Raw genomic sequence first — 10,953 nt, 5'->3', positions numbered from 1 at the left:
AAAAAAAAATAAAAGGGATATATGATTAGGTATTACTGTCATGTCAGGAGTCCAGAACAAAGGCTGCACAGTAAAGTGGACTTGGGGGGGGTGGGGAGAGAATTATATAACAATGAAAGAATTTTTCTTTTACTTTTCAAAAAGAAGGACGAACTGGGGCGGGGGTGGGCAGGGAGAAAAGTGCAACATTGAATGAATGGAAATCTAAAGTCTCTGTAAAGTTTCATTAAAATTAATAAAAAAAATTTCTTTAGCCATTGTAAACAAAGTCAGTTTTCAGGTACTAATATGGGATGACACAAAAATATGTCAAGAAAAACATGGAGAATGAACAATCTGCAATATATGGATGGATTATATATTTATATGATCTCTGAAATAGTATTTTCACAGAGGGAGAACTGCGTGCTGAAAGAATGACATTTCATTATAGATCATTTTTGTTTCAGTTTTAAGCCATGTAACAATACATGTTTTGTTAAAAAAATTTTTTTTATTAAAAGAATAAAAGTTATAATTTTCCAATAAAAATACAAGATTGTTCTAGGCAAATCAAAATTAGAAGCATTTTATTTCTTTCTGATAAACTTTTCCACAATTCTACTGAGTCTTTCAGACTCCATGAGCTTATTTACTAATTCCTGCTCAACTGCCATTAAGGCCATATCACTATACCTCTCTTGTCCTGTGGTATGACATATGTATGTTTTAAGGCGAGGCAGTGAAGAAAAGAAGCTTTTAGCACTTGAAGTAAGCGGCCAAGACAATGCAATATGTAGTAGCTGTGAAATGCTGGGGATATTGCTATGAAGACCATGCTTAATAAACAAACAGCCAAGATTTATGAAATCAATACAATTATAATCTATGACAAAATTGAGCTTTGCATAGTGCCGATAAAACCTAAGTTCTGGGATAATATCTGCATCAAGTTGATAAAATTCTTGAATATGTTTGGCTGTTGCTTCATTTAGTGGTTCATTCCACTTAAATAATAGTTCTGAAACTTGCCTTACTTTGCAATAATCAAACTCAGAAAAACACAACTTTAAATTCTGTAATACAGTATCTAATCCTTGGTAATAAATATTAATTTTATATTGTTCTTCAGTTGAAGTATTGTTTCCTAAATTGCTATGTCTTTTCTCAGTTTTTCTTCTTTTCTGAAGAGGCTTTTCAACTTCAAAACTATGAGTTATTTTTTTATTTATTTCCTCAGCTCCATCCCAAAGAGTTCTGAAATAGACATCATTTCTCTCAGATGATAAACATTCAAAAATGGTTTCTATTTTTGAAGACAAAGAAAAAATGTCCATTGTTTCACTCTGAAGTTCTCTGGAAAGAATTCCTGTAATACTCAGTACATGATAAAGAAATTTTAAACAAAAGATAAATTCAAATTTGGAAATCGATGCCAACAAATTATTCAATTCATCAGTCAAATCTGTGTTTGAAGAATGCCTAGATATAACTTCTAATGCTTTAATTATCTCTGGGAGATTCTCCATCACAGATAGCAATACACAATCATGGACTGTCCAACATGATTGTGATAAGTGTTTCTTGCATATATTGTCTTGGCTTAGTTTGCACGTGTTTTGAAGACTTGCCAACATTTCCCCATACGTATGAATACTGTTGAACAAAATATTGAGAGTATTTAGAGTACTTCGGAGTTCTTTTATTTCTTTACAAAACCTAACGACTGCTAAATCCAAAAAATGTGCATAGCAATGAACATGTAAAGCTCTTGGCTCGTCTTTCTTGAATTCTTCAGCAATTTTATTAAAATTTCCCCTTAAAGTAATGGTACTATTATAAGCCTGACCACACATGTTTTTCAAATCAACTCCAATTTTCTGCAGATAAGTTTTGATAATCAAATGTAAATTGGTCCCACTTACTTCTTCAGTATCGATAAAACCCAAGAATCTTTCTTTTACTAAGATAGCTTTTGATGTTTTGTGTGGATATCTTATACAAATTGTAAGCAATTTTTTAGTGGCACTCTCAGTTGTTTCATCACATATTATGGAAAAAGCTGGGGATACATTGATCTCACTCACAATATCTTGTAACATTTCAGACTTTATCATTTCAGTAATTTCAGTTTGGATTTGTGAACTAGTATAGAAGTCAATTTGTGAGTTCAAAAGTTGAACTATTTCTTCTCCTTTATCCTTTGCTCTGATTTCTAATAATTCTAAAAAATTGCCTTTATTTATAGATGAAATAGAAAGGTCATTTCCTCTGAAGGCTAAACACTGCTTTCCAAGAAATAAAATATTTTCAAAAAGAAATTTTAGGTAGCTTTTATTTTCCTCTTTGTTTTTTGAATGAATAGACAAATTATTAGTTAAAGTTTCATCACAAAGCTGGTATTCTTTCCAAAACTGCAATGACTTCAAATGCATCTCACTTTTTTCATGCTTCCTGAAAGCTGTCATGGTTTTTTCCCAATCAGAAATTCCTTGGCTTCTAAATGACTGTCTCCCAGACCTAAAACTTTTTTGGCAGAACAACTGGCATGAATAACAGAATGGGACATCCTTTTTAGTATTGTCTTCCAAATGCTGATTTGAACACCAAGATTTTTTAATAGTTCGTGGCTTTCTTTTAACTTTTCGTATTCTGCATGTAAATTTTGGATGACACTGTCTACTTATGTTCATGGATTTCATATTATGTGCAGGATCCTGGCTTGCCAATTGATCTTTTTGTATTTCTGTATTACAGACAACTTTATGTTGACTGAGAACTGATGAAGATGCTGAAAGGCTTGGCTGTTCCATAATATTATTAGTAGCACTTGATTCACTGGGTGAACTCTTAGGAAACTTTGGAAGAAAACGATAAAACACATTATCAGTCTTAATAATTTCAAATAAATAAGAGATTTACTCTATTACTTATACAGTAATATGAGTGGGTAAGTTATAATATGAGATACACTTGGGGAAATATTAACAATTATTTAGAACTATTTGCATTCAAGATTTATTATTAATTTAAAGTGTAATAGTAGTAGAAGTACTTTTTATTACTTTTTATTGCTTAGGTTGCTTAATAAATATAAAAAAAATCAAGTATACAGAAAAAACATATAAATAGCAATAGACTGTTGCTGTTAAGTGCCCTGGAGTCGCAGGCGACTCATAGCGACCCTACAAAGGAGAGTCCTCAATGCTTGGGTGTCTTTCATCCTCTCTTCAGATTCATAGGGTTTCTGGAGGCAAGCTATTATGGAAGTGGATGCCTCCCCTGCTTACAAGCTTGTTTTAATCAGGAATCTCCACCCCACTCTGCTCTGTCCACACTGGGTAACCAACCATTAACACATTTGACACATCAGTGTCACAGTGTTCAGTCTCAAAGCAACCACAAGTTACTGCTGTACACCAGGGCTATATGACCTAGAGGAATGTCTGAACAAAAACAATGAGACAGCGGCCCAAGGGCTCTTCAGTGTCTACCATCCCGGCAAGCCCAAACGCTGGCAAACTCTGGGCCCCAGACCCCCAAGTTCATCTGGCAAGTCGGTTCTTCGAACCCCCACGTGGGGCAAAAAGAACACCACAAGTGCTTGTCACTCCACAAGAAATAGCAATATATTTACATTTGTATTAATAATTTAAAGTTGAACTAGAGATTTGAGAAATAGTACCTTTAGTGCTTATTTCTGAAGTTTAAGATGAAAATAAGAATTAACATGCTCAAATACACATACATAATTTGCTTTATTAAAAAATGCTAAAGAAACTGAGAATAAAACTTACATCTGTAGCGACATCTGCTGTTATTGGACAAATTGTACCTGCTAAATTAATTAGAACATCAATTCAACATCTTATACTATATATAATAGCATCATTTAAAAAAATTAAAGCTCCCCCCAAATTATATCATTTATTATAATTTATTATATATGAGGGAACAAAAAGAAAATTCAGAACACAAATTCATTAAGTATGGCAAAACAGTACATACAGAGAGTATCAAGTTAGTTTATACCTTCTAAGACATCTGTGTTCACAACTGGCAGGTCACTATGAGGATCTGCCAGTGACACTATACTGCTTATAACTGGAGTTGTATCTTTCGGAGAAAGGAGCTCAGCTGAAGACTCCTGCACCATGGGAACACTCCCTGATTAAAATAAGGGGGGGTGGGAGGAAGACAGACTTCTTATACAAAAGGCAGAATCAACTAGAAAGAGTGCAAATATCTAAGACTTTCTGGTACTGATGGGTTAAATCTTTCTAATTAGAATAATCTGTATTAGAATTCAGGGATAGCTAGATTCTTTAGGTTAAGAGCACCAACAATATTAAACTGAGCAGCTTATATTTGCCATTATCTTACAGCTTTTTGCACACTCCACAGTCTTTTTATACCTTTTACTTGAAACTATTAAGGAAATTTTGGCCATGAAATCAGCCCTGAAGAAATTAAGAGATTCTTACATGTTCTCTCTAACTCTTTCTTCCTGGCTTTACAAACCTCAGCATTAATGGAGTTATGCTGATATCCAAGCTAGTGCTGAAGAAATTTCTATAGTAAGCCAGTATATAAACTCTAGGGACATCATTCAATCTTCGGTCTTTTTACAAAGACAAAATGGCATTCGTGGTACCACAGGAGGCTCTCTGATAGAATAGTTAGTTGACCTTGAATCATCTGTGCATTTATTTTAGTAAACATTCAACTAGATCTAATTTATATGAATAATATTACTGAAGCTTTTACAAAGCAGGGATGAATTTGATATAATATTCTATAGCAGAACAATGCATTATCATAAATTATTCTTTAATGTTTACTACATTTAGTTACCTGTAGAAGATTCTATTTTAGTTTTATTGTAAGTAGAATAACAATGATAAGAGCAGAAAAGCTGTGTCTTCCCAAAGTCACTGGTAGTTTCAATAATTTTATCTGCACGATTCCATGATTCGAAAGGATCAGATGGAAGTACTTTTTCTCGTTTCTGTTTAGAGATCAAAATGATACTCATACTCCCAGTATATGCCATATACTGTTAATAAAAACATCACTACCACTGCTCTCAACACATAATGAAATAGATTAACATTTTTAGCACTTTCTTAAAATTCAGAAAAAAGACACTACAGAATAACTATAAAATAAATAAATCAATTAAAAAATTAAACTGTATATGCCAGACATATTAGCAACAATATATATAAGCAATGAAGAAACTGGTCATATAAAATGTTCCTCATCTAAGGTATTCAATCAAAGATACATAAAGCCAAATGAGCTGCCATTGAATTGATGCCAGCGAATGACTACATGTGAACGTCTCATTAAATCCCATAGGTTTCAATGGCTGACTTTTTTTGGTAGTTTTATTTCTGAGGCACCTAAGTGTTCACAAACCTCTAACCTTTTAGAAGTTGAATGCACTGTCTGTACCACCCAGGAATTCTCATAGGTAGGCTTTATAGCAGACTAGTGTTTTGCTTTATTTATACATGATAAACAGGTTTCCATTCACTTTATTTCCCTTCAAGGTATAGTGATCACCCTGAGATTCTTTAGGAAAATCTCCATCGAGCATTTATCATGAAATTTTAGGAAAGAAAAAGTATCACACGTCTTCTACTTCCATCTTCTATGTATCGTCTTACAAACCCACAGTTCCCATTATTAGCAACCATTATTCCCAATGGTGTAAAAATCTATTTTCTCACATTTTCTACACTGGAACCCTACTACTCATAGGCTAACTAATAGAAGAAACAAAGTGTATTTTCCATTTCAATTTTATAATATCAAGTAAAAGAGTATTGTGCTCATGTTAAGCAATAGATCTTTTTTCATACCTCCTTGTATTGTGTGATATTCTTTGAACTGCACTGAGCCTGTCCTTCCACCTGAAGTGTGTGGAATGAACTAAAACTAGTATAACAATATACCCCACAGTTCTCACAGCAGTTCATGGAGAGATTGTTAGCTGAATGAAACTGTAAGAAGCAGATATTACTGCAAAGACTGTGTTCCATGTTCAGGTATCTTACTTCATATTGAATCTAGGAATTTAAAAAGAAAAACACAGAAAGTCCAAAACTGTGATAGTTAAGCATAATAACAAGAGTTCCTAAAGTTTAAGAAAAATTACAACTTACAGCAGTAGTCTTCTGACATATGCTGCATATGGTTGAAATGCTATTATTGCATATGGTAATAAATGGTTTTCTTTTTTCTTCATATGATGAAAGACAAGATGAGTTGCAAAAATATTTGCTAAAGGTAGTATCTTCCAGTTGAACACTGATCAAATCCTTCAGATTTAAAATGTCTCTAAAAATAAATAACAAGGGTAACATCACTTTCATCAAAATTACTTTATCTTCCTGAGGTAAATCTTGACCTCAATCATGTCTCTCCCTAGTTGGTCTATTTACCAAACAAAATTTAAAACAGTAGCAGAAACACAAGCTTTAGAAAGAACCTAAACTTACTATTTGTTTCTATCACATTAAGTAACCTTAGAAAAAGAATTTATACTCTCTCAATATTAATTTGCACATTTTTACTTGAAGGAAAAACTATTATTCAGAAGCAGGTACACAGAAGAAATTTTCTCATTAAGAAAGAGACTGTTCATTCAAGTAAAACTAAGGATTATAAAGCACATCTCAAAAGTGCTGCTTTAAGGGAGCTCTGGTGGCCTAGTGGCAAGAAGCTGCACTGCAATCCCAGAGGTGCACAGTTCAAAGTGACCAGATGCTCTCTGCTGGAGAAGGAGGGGCCATCTCCTCTGGTACCAGTCAGATCCGATTTGACAGTACACACACACACACACACACACACACACACACACACACACAGTAAAATAAAAAAAGGTGCTGCTTTAGGGCCACCTCTGTATTATTTGGTGATAGAAATAACCAAATGGTGATGAGAAATTACATTTATACCAACTTTGAGGGGTGCCCATATACTCTCAGATATTCACAGGACCTGTGTTTTCAGTGTTGACATTTGAGCTCATAATGTAAAAGCAATGATGTGAAAACTGCTTTTAATACAAATCAAGGCATGACATAAAACTGTTAAGTGTCATTAAGTCATCTAAGACTCATACTGACCCTATGAACGAAAGCTTTGAATCTTGCCCTATCCTGAGCCAGTGTCACCATCTCTGACACACCTAACCTTTCCACAATCACTGTGTCAATCCATCTCTTTCCACAATCACTGTGTCAATCATCTCTTGCACTGACCTTCTACCCTTCCAAGCCTGATTTCCTTCTCCAAGAATAGCCCCATTCTGACAAGTCCAAAGTATGTAAGACAGAGTTTCAAAATTCTTGCCTCTAAAGAGCAATCTGGGTTTCATCTTTTCCAGGACAGACCTTTTTGTTTTCTTGGCAGCCCATGATACGTCCAATACTCTTCTGGCACCACAATTAGAGGGCATCGATTCTTCTTCTGTCATCTTAGTCATTATCTAGCTCTGAAGATATATAGCAAGCAATTGAGAAGACCATGGCTTGGATCAGGGACCTCTGATGCCCAAGTGGTAAGAAGGTGCACTGCAATCCCAAAGGCATGTGATGTCAAACCCACCAGCTGCTCAATGGGATAAAGATGGACAATCTCCTCCTGTGCAATTTTATTGCCTCTGAAAACCTGTTGGAGGGTCAGTTATGGGTTGCTTCTAACTCAAGAGAACACAGCAATGGCTTAGATCAGGTACACCTTAGTCTTTAGACTGATATTGTTGCTCTTTAGGACCCTGGAAAGGTCCCTGACAGCAGATTAACCCAATGCAACTTGTTTTACCATTTTTTGATTGCTAGTGCCAAGGATGCTGATTGTGGATCCAAAAAAGATGAAATTTTTAACAACTTCAAGCCTTTCTCCATCTATTATTATGCTCTCAAAGATTCTCACCACTGGGCCAATTGGCAGCATCATGATAGATGGAGAAGAGGCTGAGGCTGTTAACAATTTCAGCTTGCTTGGCTCCAAAATCAACACTCTTGGCACCAGCAGTCAGGAAATCAAGAGAGGAATTGCACTGAGGAAATGTCAGGGACCTCGCCAGAATGGTGAGGAGCAATGATGTCAGTATAGAGACTAAGGTGTGCCTGATCCAGGCCATGGTCCTTGCAATTACTCTGTATCAGAGAGTAGAACAATGACCAAGGATGATAGAAGAAGAATTGATGCCCGTGAGTTGTGCTGGAGAAGCGTCTTGAACATACCATAGACTGCTAGGAGAATAAACAGGTCTAGTCTTGGGGAGGGTGAAACGAAGTTTCTTCTTGGAGGCAAATATTTTCAAGCTCCAGCTGACATACTTTGGGTATGTGGCCCGGAGGGACCAGTCCTTGGATAAGGACATCATGCTTGGAAGAGTGGAGGTACAGCACAAGAGAGGAAGACCTCGGATGAGATGGGTTGACATGATAACTGGGGCAATGGGCTTAGATATTTCAGAGTCACTGAGACTGGCAGGCTTCAGAGCTGTACAGAGCTGTTGTACAGTGGCTTGCTCTGAGTCGCAGGTGACTCAATAACACATAACAATAACAACATTGGCCTAGTGGCAGACTCCTGTGTCCTTAATGTTGAGATGCAATCCATATTGAAGGCTGTAGTCCTTGATCTTCTGCAGCAAGTACTTCAAGTCTACCTTACTTTTGGCGAGCAAAGTTGTATTATCTGCATAATGCAGGTCTTCTTAATAAAGAACAGATTCTCAACATAAGAAAAAGAAGTCAAAGAAGAACAAAGAGAAAGAAAAGGAGAAGGAGAAAGATGACCAAAAAGTGAAATCTGTCACTGTGTAAAAGGACAGATTTTTTAAAAAATGACTTAATTCCTAAGTCATCTGTATTAAATTTTGTTATAATGTAAAGAGATTCAATTCAAGCCTTGTAAATAATGACATGGAAGACCCTGTGCTGCACTTAAAATATTGCTGCTTGATTATTTGATTTTTACATCAGAGCTTTATAACACGAACTTTTGTACAGACTTGTGACTTGTGATCATGTAATATGAGAGGTTTTGCTAGGGCCTATTATTTTTTAACCACCATTAATTAGTTGAGGTGGAGTTTACTGTACTGTGAAATTTTCACATTTGAATTTTTTTAATTGCCTGGCAGAAGCTGATACAAGTTCTAAAATATCAGCAGAATGATTTGCTGACTTCATTACAACCCCATTATGTCACTTTTTGATTACAATAAAAGTTTTCAGTAAACTTTAAAAAAAAACAAACCAGATTCTCGACTGGTTTGTTTATATAGTATGGAAAAAGGATACATTCATGATGTACTCTTTCCCCCGATTTTTAAATTTTGAACCATGCAGCATTCCCTTACTCTGTTTAGACAACAGCTTCTTGGCCTGGGTATAGATTTTGCATGAGCACATTCAAGTGCTCTGGGATTCTCATTCATCTCAATGTTAGCCATAATTTGTTGTGATCTACATAGTCAAATGGCTTTGCATAGTCAATAAAACACAAATAGACATCCTTCTGGTACTACTTTCAGCCAAGATCTGTGTGACATGGACAGAGACAACCCTAGTGTCACAGCTACTTCTAAATCCAGTTTAAATTTCTTGCAGTTCTTGGTTGATGTAGTGTTATTTTCACTGTCAGTATTCATAGTAAAAACAAAACCCTAATATATGCTAGTTTTCCTTAAGAAAGGCCTTAAGCATTAAAGTGGCCTGAAGCAGTAAAATTATTAATTTTATAAATCTTGATCATTGAATATATATTCTTTTGAGGAATATCAAAAGTATAATGGTTCTTTCAAGTAATAAGCACATATAGGAATGTTAGGTGTTGCAATGTAATTAACTGCTTTTTCTTTCTGGAAAGCATTTTTCCTTGAGGGAAAAACTAATTCAAAAGTAGGTAAACAGCAAAAATTACCTTAAAGTGAAACTGTTAGTTCAAGTAAAACAATAGTTGTTGTGTGCCATTAAATTGGAACTAACTCATAGTTGACCCTGCAGTGGGTTTTCAGAGGGTGTAAACTGTACAGAAGGAGCCTGCCCATCTTTCTCCCATGAAGCAGATTATGAATTCGAACCACCTGCCTTTGGTTTGACAGCAAAACTTCTTGCCAGATACCATTGCTCTCTCAAACAGTATTTTTTGCCAATTGCAAAATTTACATTTTTGAGGAAAATCCAAATTTTGGAAAACGTGAATCTGCCACATTTAGCTTTATGGCTTTTAACCTTTAGAAGGCTTTTCTCAATAGATTTGTGGTGTTATTTACAAATATAATTTTTAAAATACTGATATATGTTAACTTTTGGAAGATCTGCATAATTGAGTGAGCTAATAATGTTTAAAAATCGTGACATGACAAAAATCACATATGGGTAATAAACCTAGTCAACATACAAGAGAGGCCAATGAATTTTAATATAATTGAGTACAAAAGGTCATTGGTGTGGTTTCCACTTTGATAATGTAACTAACTTTTAAGAAACTATCATCTACAACCAGGCGAAAATAAAATAGATGAATGGGACGTTCTAAGAATCAAATCCCTTTGCACATCCAAAAACTTCTCCAATAGGGTAAAAAGGGAAGCCACAGACTAGGAAAAAGTATTTGGTAATGACATGTCAGATAAGGGACTTACATCTAGAATTATAAAATACTTGAGCACCACAAAAAGATAAGGGTAAATAACATAATTGAAAAATGGGCACAGGATATGAATAGACACTTCACTAAAGAAGACATTCAGATGGCTAACAAGCACAAGAAGAAATGTTCAAAATCCCTCGCTCTAAGAGAGATCCAAATCAAAACAATGAGATATCATCTCACCCCAGTCAGAATAGCAAAATTTAACAGAACATCAAGCAACAAATGCTGGAGAGGTTGTGGAGAAACTGGAACCCTTATTCACTGTTGGTGGGTGTGTACAATGGTGCAACC

At 35.2% G+C, this 10,953-nt stretch overlaps 1 protein-coding gene across 1 annotated transcript in view; it reads right to left on the bottom strand.

Annotated features, from left to right (window-relative positions):
• Window positions 1-569: 569 nt before the first annotated feature.
• Window positions 570-10,953, bottom strand: part of ZMYM1 (zinc finger, MYM-type 1) — a 20,858-nt gene continuing 10,474 nt past the window's right edge. Inside the window, 6 exon segments of the mRNA XM_006886580.1 lie at window positions 570-2,837; window positions 3,777-3,814; window positions 4,012-4,142; window positions 4,824-4,987; window positions 5,847-6,053; window positions 6,150-6,324. Of these exon segments, the coding sequence (XP_006886642.1) occupies window positions 570-2,837; window positions 3,777-3,814; window positions 4,012-4,142; window positions 4,824-4,987; window positions 5,847-6,053; window positions 6,150-6,324 (2,983 nt within the window).

This window comes from Elephantulus edwardii, unplaced genomic scaffold (assembly GCF_000299155.1).
Source record: "Elephantulus edwardii isolate Elephantulus edwardi_28Jun2011 unplaced genomic scaffold, EleEdw1.0 scaffold00049, whole genome shotgun sequence".
In the NCBI taxonomy this organism is placed as follows: Eukaryota; Metazoa; Chordata; class Mammalia; order Macroscelidea; family Macroscelididae; genus Elephantulus; species Elephantulus edwardii.
The sequence above is the reverse complement of the archived record's forward strand: the minus strand, read 5'-3'. Positions and strand labels throughout refer to the sequence as shown.